Below are 19,294 nucleotides of genomic sequence, written 5' to 3' on the forward strand. Positions count from 1 at the left end.
GCCACTTTGAATTCCATGTTTTTCGATAAATTAGTCACAATAAATTGCTATTGTGAGTCGATGAAGCGTCACTTTATCAAAATACAATCTGGCAACATCGGCGCGACTTGCATTGATGAGATGTTCGGGATAGAACACCAGTGCAACGATGTTCTGGATAGCCCATACAAATGTTGCATCTAGTGCAAAAAGAAAACAGCCCTATTGTTGCAAATACTTTTCAAACAAAATTTGTATAAATGATATCGCCACTTCTAATTGAAAGTCAAATCAAAAAATTCTATGAATTTTGTATCATTTATTCATTTTCGTCAAAATAAAGGTGGAATTACATACTATGCGGTCATTCGTGCGTACGTTATATGTTATTGTCAAAAAAGTTAAAATGTTGCAACTACAATTGTAGATCATAGATATAGGGTAGATCATGCTATTCTTATATGTAAACTTATGACTTTCTTTGGATTTTCATCTTCTGCATGTTTGTTAGTTAAGTCTTACCTTGGAAATAGATTTCAATATGTTTGTAGTGGTGGTCATTGCTCGAGTATGTTGCGTGTAGTTAGTGGTGTTCCACAGGGGTCTGTACTTGGGCCGCTTTTATTCATTATGTTCATTAATGATCTGTTTGATTTAGTAGCTAGTCCGAATTGTTTACCATTTGCGTTTGCTGATGATATACAACTTCTTTTTAAAAGTCAGTCTGATTTCCCTGATGTCCTGCAAAGTGTTATTGACGATACGTCAAGAGTTTTATGTGACTGGATGTGTACAAATGGTCTTTCTGTTAATACTGACAAAACTAAGGCGATTAGGTTCACTAATCATGGGGATGTGTCTGTGAATTTTGGGAATGTGCCAATCGCCTTTGTTGATCGTGTCAAGTGTCTTGGTGTTGTCTTGGATTCTGACTTATCATTTCAACCTCATATCAGTGCAATATGTTCTAGGATTAATTTTCTTTTAAGTAAGTTGTACAATGTTGAATTACATATGCCGTTTGTGATTAGGAAGAGAGTAGCTCATTCCCTGTTGATGCCTGTCATTTTGTATTGTTTAGAGGTGTTTTCTGGGACGTTAGGATTTGTCTTCAAGAAAATTCAGCTGATTTTTAATAGAATAATTAGATTTGTTTATGCTCTCAATGTTCGTCAGCATGTGACACCATGTGTCATTGACTTTTTGGGATGTGAATTTTGCAAATTTGTAGATATTCGTGTTTTGTTGCATTTCCATAAGGTATATAGGACACAAACGCCTAGGTACGTTGCGGAATTGTTTACCTTCTGCAGGTCGGTTCGTAACCCACAAATATTTATACCTAGGTTAACGACTTCATTAGAAAAGTCTTATTTTGTCCGCGTTGCTCGCATTTTCAATGCATTACCTATTTCTCTCAAGATATTTAATTGTTCCTCAACTACATTTCGTAAAAGACTACATGTTCATTTTTCTAATTCATGAGTCAAATGTGTGATAAGTACTAAGTCTTATATAATTTATGTCAGTTAATAATTTTAATTTTATTTTTATTATTTTTATTATTTTTTTCTTTTTTTTTTTTTGTTATGTTAAATGTTAATTTAATTTTTATCCTGCATGTATTGTCTCATCCCTAACGTTGTGTTAGCAGATGTTGACTAGTTACTGAGTAGCTGTAAATTCTTTAATTAATTTTTTTAATTTTTATTTATTTTTTTATATATATATATTTTTTATTTAGTTTTTAGTTTTTTTTTATTTAGTTTGTATTATGTTATATCATTTTTTTATTTATTTTATTGAGTCTCTTTACTAGCTTTTTATGTTAGTATTGCTGTCTTACTCACATATTCATGTTTTTTTTTTTTTACTTTGTTATTTTTTTTTTTATTGTTCTTATTTTTTAATTTTTTAAATTGATAATTTAATTTATTTTTTTTTTAATAGTTTTTTTCTTAATTTTGTTAATTTGTTTTAATTATTATGTATTTGTTTGATTCAAATTCAGTTTAGTCACTTATTGATACTATTTTTGTTATTAATTTCTAGTTTTTAAGCGCATAATTTTTATAATTTGTTATTATTGCTATGTTTGTGTAGTTTTGGAATCCGTATATGGCTTTGCAGCTTGGATTCGCCAAGAGAAAATAAATAAATAAATAAAATAAAATAAATTGTTTGAGTTACACGAAAAAGTAACGTATGCATATGACGCATAAAGTTGACAAACTTTTAACTTTTCAATGCGTCGGGTGCGTTGACAACATTAAACAATATGTAAACAAATCAAGAAACGAAAAACAGTCTAAAATATGGACGAAAAGTTATTGATTGAAGTTAAAATACATAAAGTCAAAAGTGCGTGGAATACAAAAACACAACAAAAAGCGCAGAGGCAAGGGATGTAATCAGCAAATTCGTTGGTGTTCCGACGGATGCTGTGTAACTCAATTGAAGAATCGTATTCGTCAACGCTTCAAGTTTTTAACAATTTTATTTGGTTGCACTTTGAAATCTTTCTGGAAACTTTTTCTGATAAAGGTGAGTACTATGTTCGTATTTTTCACCAAAACACTAAATTAAAAGTACAAAAATCTATATGAAGACGATTATATTTTTATAAAGTCTTGTGAAATAATTAAAGGAAAAGATCTAATGAATTGATTTTGAACAATTTTATTTTTATAGTTTAATTAATTTAAAAAAGTAACCGTGAAAACAAGCTGGTTTTCAGCATGAAAACTGAACATAGAACTCAGCTTAAGCCATTCATTTTTCATCGGCCAGCTTCATAATGTTTGCAAGTATGTAGCATCCAAAGATTTTAGTTTTCTGCAAAAATATTTAAATTTAGTGACTTCTCTAAAATGTGGATTTAATTTTTCATATTGACTTACCAATTATTATAAACTATTTGAAACAGTTCCAGTTAATTATCCAACATTTTTTCATCAGTCAGATTTTTAATGTTTTCAAGAACGTAGAATCCATAATTTTAGTTTTCGGCAAAGAGATATACATTTACTGACTTCCTTAAAATTTTATTTCATTTTTTATTTTCACTTACCTATTATTATAAACTATTTGGAGCAAATTAAGTTATTTGTCTAAAATTTTCCATTTTTTTATTTCTTCCACTTGACCACGAACTTCGTTGCACAAAGAAGTATTAAAAACCTCATGGTTTTTGCGTTGCATTTTTAGGGTAGTGTTTTGTCAAAGTTTTCTCATATTATCTTCAACACATTTTCAATGATTTCGTCAACATTTTGGCAAATTTAATGTAATTCGCAACCAATTTGAAGCCAAGTTGAATTTATATTGAAAATTACATTTACCCTCAAACTGAAAAGTTGTTGCATTTGAAAAACGCTCATCCTGTGTTTATTGGGTTGGGCCTGTTTTTATATGAAGGAGTTGCCAGATCGAAACAAAATTTAACATGTGTTCATAAGAGATGGAAGTTTCCAAAACACTTAACTTTTTTCTGTTTATACCGCGCTTTTTGTGCTAGGCTAAGAAGTTTCCGAACTGCCCTCGTAAGGTATTTTTATGGAAATCGAAGGCGCGCTAACCTAGTGATTTTTGACATTTTTGTATAATTGCACTCGGACTTCTAATGCTCTACATCTAATATACCCAATTTGAATTTAATTTTTGAGTTCTTTGGATGATATTTAATTGAATTGTTGCATAGTTCTTTTCATTATATGATCTTCTTTTGGCGTAGTCTTAGGGTTTCTTCTACCCAAGTCTACAGTTTTGGTGCATCCACTGTTTATAACTTTAGACGCAGTTTGTTTTTGCATATTATACTCGTCCGAAGTTCGTTTTTGTGATACCCCAACTTTAAAATCATCGATATTTTGTTTTTTATGTTGATTATGCTTATTACCGATAATTTTGTCTAATTATTCAAAAAATAGGGCATAAAGGCCTATGACGACCAAATTATGACCAAATTAGGCAATGAACTTAAGATATTCCTGCAATGCCCTGCTTATACATTTAATCCATATTCTTATAGGTCCTTGTATCTATTTCAGATAAAAAAAAATGATAATGCCCTTAAAGAAGAAAATATTACAGGGTGTAGGTGAACAGGTTAAATCATACGATTCTTTACCTTTCGTTAAATATCAATTTTTAATAACAGCCCATTCATTTTCCCAATTAGAATTTGGAAATACTACTCCATAACGATTATTTTTTAAGTGGAAGCGAAACAACAAAGTTATTATTATGGGAGATATACCAAGATTAAGTTCATAGTAGGGCTAGTTGCAAATGTTTTGATCAGCACTGTACATTTGAGAATAGAGGTAGATTTTGGAGAAAAATACAATGGATCGAAAAACTGTTTTATTGTAAAAAAATTTTGCTTGATATGTACATTTTATGAAAGAACATGAAATATTGGCCACTCAGTCCAAAGCTTCATGTGCTTCGTCGGATAAAAATTGTTAAAAAAATTATATACAGTGCACTCGCGGTAACTATTATATAGTGCCAGATCTATGGTTAACGCATCATTTGAGTACAACTATTGGGTGCCTTTTTAGATAAATTTAGAACGAAGCCAAAAAGAGCCCTTCAAACTTTTTATTTAGATATAGCTACAAAATAGATTCTTTTCGATCAATAACCGTCCACTGTCTCTTATCATACAAAAGGCGTTATTTTTTATTAATTTTTTTAAAAGCTCAGCCGGAAATTTAAGATACCAACAAGAAATTAAACGAACAACTTTCCTGCAAATATAAAGGGTGATTTGTTAAGAGCTTGATAACTTTTTAAAAAAAAAACGCATAAAATTTGCAAAATCTCATCGGTTCTTTATTTGAAACGTTAGATTGGTCCATGACATTTACTTTTTGAAGATAATTTCATTTAAATGTTGACCGCGGCTGCGTCTTAGGTGGTCCATTCGGAAAGTCCAATTTTGGGCAACTTTTTCGAGCATTTCGGCCGGAATAGCCCGAATTTCTTCGGAAATGTTGTCTTCCAAAGCTGGAATAGTTGCTGGCTTATTTCTGTAGACTTTAGACTTGACGTAGCCCCACAAAAAATAGTCTAAAGGCGTCAAATCGCATGATCTTGGTGGCCAACTTACCGGTCCATTTCTTGAGATGAATTGTTCTCCGAAGTTTTCCCTCAAAATGGCCATAGAATCGCGAGCTGTGTGGCATGTAGCGCCATCTTGTTGAAACCACATGTCAACCAAGTTCAGTTCTTCCATTTTTGGCAACAAAAAGTTTGTTAGCATCGAACGATAGCGATCGCCATTCACCGTAACGTTGCGTCCAACAGCATCTTTGAAAAAATACGGTCCAATGATTCCACCAGCGTACAAACCACACCAAACAGTGCATTTTCGGGATGCATGGGCAGTTCTTGAACGGCTTCTGGTTGCTCTTCACTCCAAATGCGGCAATTTTGCTTATTTACGTAGCCATTCAACCAGAAATGAGCCTCATCGCTGAACAAAATTTGTCGATAAAAAAGCGGATTTTCTGCCAACTTTTCTAGGGCCCATTCACTGAAAATTCGACGTTGTGGCAGATCGTTCGTCTATTCATGATGAAATGTCAAAGCATACTGAGCATCTTTCTCTTTGACACCATGTCTGAAATCCCACGTGATCTGTCAAATACTAATGCATGAAAATCCTAACCTCAAAAGAATCACCCTTTAGAATCTAATGCTACACATTTTGAACCTAACTTCAGGAACCATACCATACCATTTGAACCGCTTGTCGTGAGAGGACATTTAACTATTATGTAAAATTTTACTATAAAATGTATGACCTCAAATGTTCAGAACAAAGTCTCTAAGTATCCATAATTTACTACATGCTCCATATTAACCGAATTTCCACATCATATTATGCCGATGTCTGTCTGTTGTAGTCATCATAATTATCTGCAACAAAAGCTGCATCGAATAACTTTTCACTGCATGTATGAAATTCGCTTTCGAATACACATACTCTCAGAGCGCAAACATTGAAGTGAAGAAGGCAGTTGTTTATTAAATACCAACGAGTACTTATCCGCAACAATGTGTTCCGAATGTCTCTCTGCTCCGTTGTCGATGTTATTTAATAGTTCATTGAGGTTCGGTTATTTCCCTCTACCACTTCATAAGTTGGGGAGCCCCTTTGATGTGGGTAATTATAGGGGGATAGCAAAATTGAGTGCTATTCCCAAGGTTTTTGAAAAGAAGGTGACTGATGTTTTGTCGCATGGCATTTCTTCGATGCTGGATCCCTGCCAACATGGTTTTCGTAAGGGCCTATCGACTACTACGAACTTGGTGGAATTTACTTCTCATGTTATTAATCATTTGTTGTTGGGAATCAGACTCATGTTATTTATAAGGATTTTAGTAAGGCTTTTGACCGGGTGAATAATAAGCTCTTGTTATATAAGCTGGATAGGATTGGATTGGCCAATACACTTTTGGCTTGGATTTCGTCGTATCTTGATTGCCGTACACAGTTTGTGTCTTTTGGTGATTCCTATTCAAGGTGCTTTGATGTCCCATCAGGTGTGCCTCAGGGTAGTCATTACAAGGTGACTTGGATAGCTTTGATGATTGGTGTAGGGTAAATCTGATGGATTTGAACTTGAGGAAATGCAAGTTTATGTGATTCTTTAGGTCTAGGCCTATTGATGTTCGGTATAGTATACGGGGCTCGTTATTGGAAGAGGTTGATTCTTTTGTTGATCTTGGCATTGTTATGGATCATAGGCTTAATTTTAATGGTCATACTGATTCGATGGTGAGTAAGGCGTATGGGGTTCTAGGATTCATAACGAGTTGGGCGAAGGAGTTTTCGGACCCTTATGTTACAAAGAGGCTTTTTACTGCCCTTGTTAGACCCATTCTAAAGTATGGTTCTATCGTGTGGGATCCTCAGTATGAAGTTTACATTGATAGGATAGAATCGGTTCAGAAGCAGTTCTTGTTGTTCGCTTTGAGACATCTTCATTGGAACAGTGATTTTGTTCTTCCTTCATAAACATCAAGATTGAGTCTGATTAATTTGCCTGCTCTTAGGAGCCGACGGACGATGTTGAGCTCCATGATGATGTATAGGTTAGTTAGTGGGGATATTCCATGCTCGGAATTGATATTTAGGATTAGGATAAATGTTCCTTTTAGGGCATCTAGGAATTACCAGTTTCTTTACATTGATTTTCAACGTTCGAATTATACTGAAGCGCATTCGTAGGATGTGCATTATTTTTAATTCAATCTATCATCTAGTTGACACTAACCTTAGTATTGATATGATGAAGTCTAGAATTTTAGCATATTTCGATAACTAATACATTAGTTTTATTGAGTAACCTAATATTTGATCATGTGTTTTAATATATCCGGCTGATAAGTCCTTCTCTGTAGCTGGTCAAATCCCTCTGCCTCCATCCCTCTACGCTGTCCCTACGTCATGGTGACGAGGCCCTCACGGTCGGAAGGGGCGCGAAAGTGGGCGATGGGACCGTTCGTTGAAAAAAATGGAGCATATAAAAATGTGAGTACTATAGAAAGAGTACTACATGCATTTTATTCATATCACGTGGTACCTTGAGTATTTTAGTTCATTTATATGCAAATCGAAATTTTACATTGTTACTAATCAAAGATATATATATATATATATATATATATATATATATATATATATATATATATATATATATATATATATATATATATATATATATATATATATATATATATATATATATATATATATATATATATATATATATATATATATATATATATATATATATATATATATATATATATATATATATATATATATATATATATATATATGCCAAATTTGATTGAAATCGGTTAAGATTTAGATATAGCTCCCATATATATGTTTTTCTGATTTCGACAAAAATGGTCAAAATACCAACATTTTCCGCCAAATCGCCACTGCTTAGTCGAAAAGTTGTAAAAATGACTCTAATTTTCCTAAGCTTCTAATACATATTTATATATCGAGCGATAAATCATAAATAAATTTTTGCGAAATTTCCTTAAAATTGCTTCAGATTTAAATGTTTCCCATATTTTTTACTAAAATTGTGTTCCACCCTAGTGCATTAGCCAACTTAAATTTTGAGTCTATAGATTTTGTAAAAGTCTATCAAATTCTGTCCAAATCGAGTGATATTTAAATGAAGGTATTTGGGACAAACCTTTATAAAGGGTGATTCTTTTGAGGTTAGGATTTTCATGCATTAGTATTTGACAGATCACGTGGGATTTCAGACATGGTGTCAAAGAGAAAGATGCTCAGTATGCTTTGACATTTCATCATGAATAGACTTACGATCTGCCACAACGTCGAATTTTCAGTGAATGGGCCCTAGAAAACTTGGCAGAAAATCCGCTTTTTTATCGACAAATTTTGTTCAGCGATGAGGCTCATTTCTGGTTGAATGGCTACGTAAATAAGCAAAATTGCCGCATTTGGAGTGAAGAGCAACCAGAAGCCGTTCAAGAACTGCCCATGCATCCCGAAAAATGCACTGTTTGGTGTGGTTTGTACGCTGGTGGAATCATTGGACCGTATTTTTTCAAAGATGCTGTTGGACGCAACGTTACGGTGAATGGCGATCGCTATCGTTCGATGCTAACAAACTTTTTGTTGCCAAAAATGGAAGAACTGAACTTGGTTGACATGTGGTTTCAACAAGATGGCGCTACATGCCACACAGCTCGCGATTCTATGGCCATTTTGAGGGAAAACTTCGGAGAACAATTCATCTCAAGAAATGGACCGGTAAGTTGGCCACCAAGATCATGCGATTTGACGCCTTTAGACTATTTTTTGTGGGGCTACGTCAAGTCTAAAGTCTACAGAAATAAGCCAGCAACTATTCCAGCTTTGGAAGACAACATTTCCGAAGAAATTCGGGCTATTCCGGCCGAAATGCTCGAAAAAGTTGCCCAAAATTGGACTTTCCGAATGGACCACCTAAGACGCAGCCGCGGTCAACATTTAAATGAAATTATCTTCAAAAAGTAAATGTCATGGACCAATCTAACGTTTCAAATAAAGAACCGATGAGATTTTGCAAATTTTATGCGTTTTTTTTTTTAAAAAAGTTATCAAGCTCTTAACAAATCACCCTTTATATATATATATATGTATGTATGTCACATACCTCAACCGTAGCCGTTCTGTACAACAAACCGACACTTCGAATGTTAATCCATTACGAGATGTTTTCAATTAGAATTTTTGCATGCGTTCCATTGTGGTGGATATTTAAGATTCCATCCTGCCCAACTTGGCCTTATGTACTTGTTTTAGTATTGAATGGGATTGACTCGTCGTTTTGATGTGAATAACAAAACAGTCCGTTATATTAAATAAATTTATATTAGTTTGAAGGTAATTTACAAAAAGTTTTCCATTACCAAAAATGTAAACATATTACATTTTCTAGAAATTTATGTATGTATGTGTGCAGTTGTATATTAAAAGAAATCGGCTAAGCTACTTCCTGTTTAAGTATGCCAGATTCCTCCAGCAACTGTTGGAAACCATTTGGTATTCTCCCCTCGCTCAACTCACAATTCCATTGTTTGTACTAAAAAAAAAAGTTTTTATTTACAAAACTTTCTAATTCAAAATTAAAATTGTTTTGTACTGACTTACACGCTCCAATTCTGCTCTTAATGCAAGTACTGCCTTTTCGCGATCAGCGACTAGTTCTTCCAAATATTGATACCTCAGTTTCTTGCGTGCTCGGCACTCTCTTGCACTTTGACGACTTCGTTCTGAAACCCAAGGTAATAAAGTAAGGCATTACTGATTTCTTAAATACTATGGAAACTCACCCAGCTTAGCTTTTATATCAACTTTTTCGTTGGATGCCTTACGACCAGGTTTTCTTCCACGTTTTCCTCCCTCTTTGCGTTCCTAAAAATACATTATCCATAAGTTACCTAAATGACTTCACGGAAATAAACAACCCTTAATGTTTCTACGCATTTAAAATAGACTGTAAAATAACCCCTCTACGTCATTGCTGCGTCGTTTCAAGTGCATAGCGTGCTACATTTTATATTTGTAAATTTCAAACAGAACGTCTCTCAAAAAATTAAAGTGATATAAACTTTATAGAGGAAGTAAATGTTTATATATTGAATGTTACTACGCATAATTTTAGATTTCTGTGAATGCATAATTCTTTACATACCGAAAGATTAGGTTCCTCCGCGATGACCATTTGCATATCTTCGCAATCCATAATAATAAATCTAAATAGTTTTTCTTTGTTTATTAATTCTCAAATATTATTCACGGAGTAGCTATAAACAACCACTTCTTTATAACAAACGAACAATAATAAATAATTTTCAGCGAGTTGCCGGACTAGACAAAATTGGAGAACAAGTTGCCATTACCCAAAAAGCACAAGGATGAGCATTTTTCATAGGTAACGCCATATCAATTTGATAGTGAATCCTATCTTCAACACTAAATCAAATGGCCTTGCAAATTGCTTGCTTTCAACAAATTTTCCAATACCCAAGAAACACAAACGTTTGAAAAATACTAAATTTCAACAATTTTTCAAACATGTTCTCAAAGGATTAGGGTAATATTCAAGTTGAGAAATTGTTGAGAAAATCGCGTTCTACCGAAAATTTCGCTGGAGGTGCATACCGGCCTTTAAGTCTACAACAAAAAAACAGGGCTGTGTACACAAATTTTAAACCAGCTAATCGCTTTTCAAAAATTTTAATATATGTTCCAAATATTCCACAAATAAATTGTTTATTATTTACAGACCGTTTAAAACTTTTACGCACACAATGATTGTAATAAATTAAATGTTTGCTACCAAAATATGCTTTTGACAACCCTGTTATTTTCATTAGAGGTGCGTACCAGCTTACGAAATTGAACGCTACCGAAAATTTCGTTAGCATAAATAGCAATGCATTTCTTATGGGAATGAAATTTTTCGCTAGAGGTGCATACCGGCCTTAACATGCGGGCAATTTGAAATTAGGAACGTACTGGACCGCTTGTTAGAATTGATTTCCAGCAGAAGGAATTCACAAAATATCCATTTTAAACTGATATTAGCATATGAATTAAACTGACGATGTGATGCACATTTTCATCCAGAAGTTGTTGATTTCAACAATTTGTTGTTTTTAACAATTTTAATTGGTTGCACTTGTAAAGGCCGGTACTATGTTCATTCTTGCGAAAAATTTTTATGGAAACCATTATTTCGCACATAGAAAGCGGCGTTTTTTTAGGTAGCTTGGAGCGCTATTTTACAGGGAGCGATATTGGATTAAGTTAGTGGTTGTTGCTTGTTTTTACAAAATAACATTTTATTTTTCCTTGGGCAATTGATCTGCTATTCCTTTGATCCTTTGTATAGTTTCGGAACAAAAATATGGTCCGTGTTTGATTTATAAACCCGCACAAATAATTTTTAATAAAAAAATTATTTCCTAATTCACATTGCAAATGGCGCCGTGCTATAAACGTCAGTTTTTCAACACGAAAAAACAAAGTATCACAAATGGAAAAAATTTCGCAAATTTTTCGCATTTTTTGGTTTTGAATGGAGTTTCAACGCGAAAACCGAACAGAGTACCGGCCTTAACGTTTCTGGAAACTTTTTCTTGTCGATAAGCCACTCATTTTTCATTGGTCAGCTTCTTATTGTTTGCAAGAATGTAGCATCCAAAGATTTTAGTTTTCTGGAAAGAGATTTAAATTTAGTGACTTCTTTAAAGTATTGATTTAATTTTTCATATTGACGTACCAATTATTATAAACTATTTGAAGCAGTTCCAGTTAATTGTCCAACATTTTTTCATCAGTCAGCTTTTTAATGTTTTCAAGAACGTAGAATCCATAATTTTAGTTTTCGGCAAAGAGATATACATTTACTGACTTCCTTAAAATTTTATTTCATTTTTTATTTTCACTTAAGGTGGGTATTAAGTTCGAGTTTTTTCACTAAAGGTGAGTACTATGTTCGGTTTTTTCACCAAAACACTAAGTTAAAACTACAAATATATTTATGAAGACGATTATATTTTGATCGAGTCTTGCCAAATAATGGATGGAAAAGATCCAAGGAATTGATTGCAAATAATTTTATATTTCTAAATTAGTTAATTAAAAAAAGTAACCGTGAAAACAAGCTGGTTTTCAGCTTGAAAACTGAACATAGTACTCAGCTTAAAGTGAAAACTAAATCAGTAAAAAAAGGAATGAAATTATACATATTTGTTGCAGATTTTATTATAACTTGATGGGGAATAGCCCAAAGCAAGTTTTCACAGAGTTTGTATTCCTTAAAAAGTTTTATTAAAGAAAAGTAATCGTGAAAAAATGGCGATTTTAGCGGCTAAACTCGAACTTAATACTCACCTTTACCTATTATTATAAACTATTTGGAGCAAATTAAGTTATTTGTCTAAAATTTTCCATTTTTTTATTTTTATTTGACAAAACACTACCCTAAAATGCAACGCAAAACCCATGTGGTTTTTAATACTTCTTTGTGCAACGAAGTTCGTGATCAAGTGGAAGAAATAAAAAAATGGAAAATTTTAGACAAATAGCCAAATAGTTTATAAAAATAGGTAAGTGAAAATAAAAAATGAAATAAAACTTTAAGGAAGTCACTAAATGTATATCTCTTTGCAGAAAACTACAATTATGGATTGTACGTTCTTGAAATCATTAAAAAGCTGACCGATGAAAAAATGGTGGACAATTAACTGGAACTGCTTCAAATAGTTTATAATAATTGGTACGTCAATATGAAAAATTAAATCAACACTTTAGAGAAGTCACTAAATTTAAATCTCTTTGCAGAAAACTAAAATCTTTGGATGCTACATTCTTGCAAACAATAAGAAGCTGACCAATGAAAAATGAGTGGCTTATCGACAAGAAAAAGTTTCCAGAAACATTACAAGTGCAACCAATTAAAATTGTTAAAACAACAAATTGTTGAAATCAACAACTTCTGGATGAAAATGTGCATCACATCGTCAGTTTAATTCATATGCTATTATCAGTTTAAAATGGATATTTTGTGAATTCCTTCTGCTGGAAATCAATTCTAACACGCGGTCCAGTACGTTCCTAATTTAAAATTGCCCGCATGTTAATAAATTGTAATGCTGTTTTATGACACCAAAAGGAAAGAAAACGAATTATCAATGCAAAAGTGTTTACTAATAATGTTTAAGATATTTAAAGTTTTGTTGTTTGTTTTTTTTTTTTTGTTCTTATTTGTTGATATGTTTAATAAGATTATTATTTATCAATTGGTATTGTAGTGTATTATGTAGTGTAGTGTATTATGTAGTGTAGTGTATTATTATATATTTTATTTTGATGAAAATGAATAAATTATACAAAATTCATAGAATTTGGGCTTTGACTTTCAATTTGAAGTGGGGATATCATTCATACAAATTGAGGTTGAAAAGTATTTGCAACGATATTAATTTTGAATTTGACTCGCATCGAAAATTGTTTGACAAATTATTGAGTAGCGGTGCATTTCAATTTGAGGATAACACTTGAGATATTATTGCTAATGTGTTGAATTTCACTGTTGAGGGTAATGTCTGTTTTTTGTTGAGAACGCGATTTTCTCAACAATTTCTCAACTTGAATATTACCCTAATCCTTTGAAAAAATGTTTGAAAAATTGTTGAAATTTAGCATTTTGCAAACGTTTGTGTTTATTGGGCGTATACTCAAAAGCATGTAGATTTCTCATGATTTTGCCACAGGGACCACGATAGGTAACGACTTTTTTTATTTTCTGTCTAAAGGTGGGTACTATGTTCGGTTTTCGAGTTGAAAATCACTTTATTTTCGCGATTACTTTTCCTGAAATAATCAAAATTATAAATTAAAACCAAAATATTCCTGTAAAGTCTTGCCGAAATCTAGGGGAACAAGAAACCGCGCATCAATTGAATTAATTTATCTGCTTCATATTGAACTGTTTTATAAAAGTAACCGCGAAAATTTCAACTCGAAAAGCGAACATAGTACTTACCTTAAGGATAAATCGTTCCCAGCCGGGGAGAAAAGGCTTCGATAGGAGACTGTATGCATTCGAATTGTATGTAATTTGGAATAGACATGCAGGTGAACATTTGTGGGGTTTGTATTTGCTTGGGGGCAAATTACGTTTGGCGGTATAGTAAACAACCTGAAAGTGAAAAAAAAAACAAATACAATTTCCCCTTCAATTCAATTCAATTTTCCCCCTTTTTTATTTCTCAAAGGTGATATCTGGTGGGTATGGTACTAGCATTGCATAAAGCAACAGTGCAACTGACGACACGAAAGTGATGAGTCTTTTCCTCCTTTGTATCCTGATAATAACTACAACGAAAATTTATGAGGATTATGCGGAACATAACTAACTCATGCTGGTACATAGACAAGATCCAGAACGGAAATGGAAATTAACGTATTAATTGATTTACAATAAAGAAATAAATAAAATAATTCAATAGGTATTATAGTTTACGATGTCGTTTCATGTTTTTGTTCCATGGACTGGGTACTTTACCATATTTAGGCGTCATCATCCAAATTTCCGAGGTATATTTTAATTATATTCTAACGGTCTTTTGATCAATAAAAATAATTTGTAGACCTGAAATTAATTAATTAATTGTTTGAAAAACATTTAAATTTTAGAATTTTTCAAGCGGTTGTGTTTATTGGGATTGTATTTAAGATATTGAGTACTCATTTAATTGTAACGAGTACTCAAAAAATTAGTCAGTAACGAGTACTAGTAATCAAATACTCGTTACTTTCCCAACACTATTCGGAGCGGATTTGATTTTTTCCTCAATCAGTTCGTTCCCCTCATCGCATCGCAAATACCCCTGGCCTGATACTTCGAAACGCGTAAAAACATATCGATCGAAATGGAAAAGGAACAGAATGATAATAATAGAGACGAGTTAATTCTGCAGCAGCAAAGGGATATTGAGAAAGAGGTACTGTGTAAATTTCACTTTACCCAAAAATTTTATTGAATGCTTGCCATAATGAATCCCGTGTTTTTACCGCTTGCTGTTATACCGCGTACAGTGACAAAAAAACCTGATTGATATTGACATTATTTTTCTGATTGATATTGACATTATTTTCAATTAAGATTGTTATATCGCAGCCTTGGTTTTTTATGTTGTAGATGTGGTTTAAATATCTTTTATTCATGCATCCTTAGATAAGTGACTCCATTCCGTTGGTCAGCGAAAAGTTGCCAGTAAGCTGTTTAAACGCTGAATATTTGGGAGATGCGATTTTCACTTCAAAAATTGGAGACTTATCCGCCAAATATTCGTATATGAGGCGTACTCGACCAGATGGGAATTGTTTTTTCAGGGCTTTTGCTTATGCCTATCTGGAACATTTGATCTCGAACAAAGAAGACTACGAACAATTTCGTCAGTTGGGAGAAAGCTCTAAGAATAAATTAGTTCAACTTGGATTTCCCAGTTTTACTTTAGAAGATTTCCATGAAACAGTAAGCAATTCCATACATCATTGTTTCTATTTTTATGGATCGTATTTTATATTCCAGTTTATGGAGGTTGTTAAACGGGTCGACCCATCTACGTCCACTCCCGATTTACTAAGTGAGCAATTACATACTGTTTTCAATGACCAAGGATATTCTGACTATGTCGTCGTATATCTGAGGTTACTTACGTCAGGGAAACTTCAAGAGGAAGCAGACTTCTATCAAAACTTTATAGAAGGAAATTTTACAATTGAAGAGTTTCGGCACCAAGAAGTTGAGCCCATGTACAAGGAATCGGATCATATTCATATAATAGCGTTGTGTTCTGCCATTGGTGTTGGTGTACGTGTGGAGTACATGGACAGAGGAGAGGGAGGTACAGTGAAAGCACATGATTTTCCAGAAGGCCAAACACCAAAAGTATATTTAATTTATAGACCTGGTCACTATGATATTTTGTATCCAAAATAAAATAACAATCTGTATTGACTTGTGGGTTATCAAATTAATTAAATTCAAGGCCCATGAAGAAGAGAAACAACTATGATTAATCACAATGAACCAGTATGGTATGAAAGCAATTCCTTTCTAGGAATTGGTGTTATCTTCTATAACCTAACCTAAGGCTCATGGTTCAACTACAAAACATGGTATGTTGCAACAAGATTAGCTGACAGTGGTTAACCTAATCTAAAAAACAGGAACACACAAATCCTATTGCCACAAATCCCATTTAACTATGTCCATCTTTCTGTCCTTAGGCCCATAAAGTTAAATTTGCTACCGATTTAAGGTAATGAGATTTCCCGATTTGAGGTAATGAAAGCATAAAACCTAATCACATATACGCAAAATTTAGTTTACATCGGTCCAATATAAACTGAAAATAATATAGTCGTAAGGCTAAATATTTCTTTTTCTTAAATACGATTTTTTTGCTTAGCATAGAAGACGTATTTATCTGTTTTTTTTTTTCTTTGAATTTGTTTCTTGATTACTTTTACCGCCACCACTGTTTATTTACATTTTCTGATTATTTAATTATTTGACATTTTTCCATTTACTATTCTTATTGATCTCTTTTAATTACTCTCTTTCGTAACCCTTTAAGGTGGGTATTAAGTTCGAGTTTAGCCGCTAATTTTCACTAAAGTGAAAACTAAATGAGTAAAAAACGTCATAAAATTATACATATTTGTCGCAGATTTCATTATAACTTGATGGGGAATATCCCAAAGCAAATTTTCACAAAATTTATATTCATTAAAATGGATTATTAAAGAAAAGTAATCGTGAAAACATGACGATTTTAGCGGCTAAACTCGAACTTAATACCCACCTTTAGTTATTGTCAATTTGACCATTGTATGTACATACATATATGTGCATATTTGTATGTAATCTTTCTACTTGTTTACATTTCGGAATAACAATATCCACGAAAGAAAAGTCAGTTCAAGTTTTTAACCGGAGCGATCAAATTGTTTTTAAAGTTTTTTCTTCCCGTACCGAATAAACGAATTAATGAATAAACGCTATAAATTACAGATAACTAAAATAATTTGTGTCTCCGTGAACTCACCAATCACAAAGCTAAAAAGTATTCAAAAATAGGTGTATTTTAATTAGGGCTGTCATTTGGGATCGATTTTCATAATTTTTTTTCGGTATAGGTTGGTATTACAACCTATTTCTGATATCCGAATTCTGCTGTTCGTTCGCATACAAAACGAAAATCAGCTGATTTCGGTTTCTCTAAGCTCTATCTAAACGACAAGTGAGACGAAAATCAATGCGAACGAAAACGTAACGTTCCCAATAAACACAGTATGAGCGTTTTTCAAATGCAACAACTTTTCAGTTTGAGGGTAAATATAATTTTCAACATAAATTCAACATGACTTGAAATAGCTCATCTTCAATACATCTTCAAATTGTTTGCGAATTACTTCCAATTTGCCAAAATGTTGACGAAATCTTTGAAAAGGTGTTGAAGATAATATGAGAAAACTTTGACAAAACACTACCCTAAAATGCAACGAAAAAACCATGTGGTTTTCAATACTTATTTGTGCAACGAAGTTCGTGGTCAATTGCAAGAAATGAAAAAAATGGAAAATTTTAGACAAATAACCAAATAGTTTATAAAAATAGGTAAGTGAAAATAAAAAATGAAATAAAACTTTAAGAAAGTCACTAAATGTATATCTCTTTGTAGAAAACTAAAATTATGGATTCTACGTTCTTGAAAACAATAAATAGCTGACTAATGAAAAAATGGTGGACTGGAACTGCTTCAAATAGTTTATAATAATTGGTACGTCAATATGAAAAATTAAATCAGCACTTTAAAGAAGTCACTAAATTTATATCTCTTTGCAGAAAACTAAAATCTTTGGATGCTACATTCTTGCAAACAATAAAAAGCTGACCAATGAAAAATGAGTGGCTTATCGACAAGAAAAAGTTTCCAGAAACATTACAAGTGCAACCAATTAAAATTGTTAAAAACAACAAATTGTTGAAATCAACAACTTCTGGATGAAAATGTGCATCACATCGTCAGTTTAATTCATATGCTATTATCAGTTTAAAATGGATATTTTGTGAATTCGTTCTGCTGGAAATCAATTCTAACACGCGGTCCAGTACGTTCCTAATTTAAAATTGCCCGCATGTTAATAAATTGTAATGCTGTTTTATGACACCAAAAGGAAGGAAAACGAATTATCAATGCAAAAGTGTTTACTAATAATGTTTAAGATATTTAAAGTTTTGTTGTTTGTTTTTTTTTTGTTCTTATTTGTTGATATGTTTAATAAGATTATTATTTATCAATTGGTATTGTAGTGTATTATGTAGTGTAGTGTATTAAATTATACAAAATTCATAAGATTTTGGCTTTGACTTTCAATTTGAAGTGGGGATATCATTCATACAAATTTAGGTTGAAAAGTATTTGCAACGATGTTAATTTTGAATTTGACTCGCATCGAAAATTGTTTGACAAATTATTGAGTAGCGATGCATTTCAATTTGAGGACAACACTTGAGATATTATTGCCAATGTGTTGAATTTCACTGTTGAGGGTAATGTCTGTTTTTTGTTGAGAACGCGATTTTCTCAACAATTTCTCAACTTGAATATTACCCTAATCCTTTGAAAAAATGTTTGAAAAATTGTTGAAATTTAGCATTTTTCAAACGTTTGTGTTTATTGGGTTACCACTAAAATTGGGTTTCTCTAACTCCATCCCAATAAACACAGGATGAGCGTTTTTCAAATGCAACACCTCGCCACAGTTGGTAGAATTCTACCCAAATTAGTAATCTTTTTTGTTAAATCTCTATAAAAATAAAATTTTGGAAAAAGTTTCTATAAACAAATTTTTGTGAGAAATTTTTCTATAGAAAGAAAATTTTGACAATAAATTCTATAGAAATACAATTTTGAGAAAAAATTCAACAGAAATAAAATTTTGAGAAAATTTTTTATAGAAATAATATTCTGAAAAAAAATTCTATAGAAATACAGTTTTGATAAAATGTTCTATAGAAATAAAATGTTGACAAAATTTTCTACAGGAATAAAGTTTACCACACATTGTTAAAGATCAAGCCTTGCCGGCTTCTAATTTCCTCTTCTAGAGCCACCAAAATGTAAAAATTATTACAAATTGTGTTGAGTGAAAATGTCCTAGATGTCGAAGACGCTAAAT

At 32.3% G+C, this 19,294-nt stretch overlaps 3 protein-coding genes and 2 long non-coding RNA genes across 6 annotated transcripts; 4 read left to right on the forward strand and 1 right to left on the reverse strand.

Moving 5' to 3' along the window:
• Positions 1–609: 609 nt before the first annotated feature.
• Positions 610–2,141, forward strand: LOC142224714 (uncharacterized). The gene is made up of 2 exons (XM_075294502.1): positions 610–967; positions 2,083–2,141. Exons 1-2 carry the CDS (start codon positions 610–612, stop codon positions 2,139–2,141), a joined length of 417 nt encoding a protein of 138 aa, XP_075150617.1.
• A 7,240-nt stretch (positions 2,142–9,381) lies between these two features.
• REPTOR-BP (REPTOR-binding partner) lies at positions 9,382–10,383 on the reverse strand. Its single transcript, XM_075295471.1, has 4 exons — positions 10,224–10,383; positions 9,862–9,943; positions 9,680–9,801; positions 9,382–9,611 (listed from the first exon to the last, which is right to left on the reverse strand). The coding sequence occupies exons 1-4, from the start codon at positions 10,272–10,274 to the stop codon at positions 9,513–9,515; spliced, it is 354 nt and encodes a 117-aa protein (XP_075151586.1). The 5' UTR covers positions 10,275–10,383; the 3' UTR covers positions 9,382–9,512.
• Positions 10,384–12,466: 2,083 nt separating this feature from the next.
• On the forward strand, positions 12,467–13,142 carry LOC142223115 (uncharacterized). The gene is made up of 3 exons (XR_012718577.1): positions 12,467–12,645; positions 12,710–12,815; positions 12,881–13,142. It is a non-coding gene; the product is annotated as an uncharacterized LOC142223115 (long non-coding RNA).
• A 1,739-nt stretch (positions 13,143–14,881) lies between these two features.
• LOC142225658 (ubiquitin thioesterase otubain-like) lies at positions 14,882–16,064 on the forward strand. 2 transcript variants are annotated; one of them, XM_075295473.1, is made up of 3 exons: positions 14,882–15,045; positions 15,279–15,578; positions 15,645–16,064. In XM_075295473.1, exons 1-3 carry the CDS (start codon positions 14,974–14,976, stop codon positions 16,044–16,046), a joined length of 774 nt encoding a protein of 257 aa, XP_075151588.1. In that variant the 5' UTR covers positions 14,882–14,973; the 3' UTR covers positions 16,047–16,064. The 2 variants fall into 2 exon arrangements, with proteins under 2 accessions (XP_075151588.1, XP_075151587.1); XM_075295472.1 differs by having other exon boundaries at positions 14,884–15,045; positions 15,636–16,064.
• A 1,385-nt stretch (positions 16,065–17,449) lies between these two features.
• On the forward strand, positions 17,450–18,475 carry LOC142225660 (uncharacterized). The gene is made up of 3 exons (XR_012719356.1): positions 17,450–17,729; positions 17,794–17,892; positions 17,958–18,475. It is a non-coding gene; the product is annotated as an uncharacterized LOC142225660 (long non-coding RNA).
• Positions 18,476–19,294: the final 819 nt, after the last annotated feature.

The sequence above is a fragment of the Haematobia irritans genome, chromosome 2, assembly GCF_050003625.1.
Source record: "Haematobia irritans isolate KBUSLIRL chromosome 2, ASM5000362v1, whole genome shotgun sequence".
NCBI lineage: Eukaryota > Metazoa > Arthropoda > Insecta > Diptera > Muscidae > Haematobia > Haematobia irritans.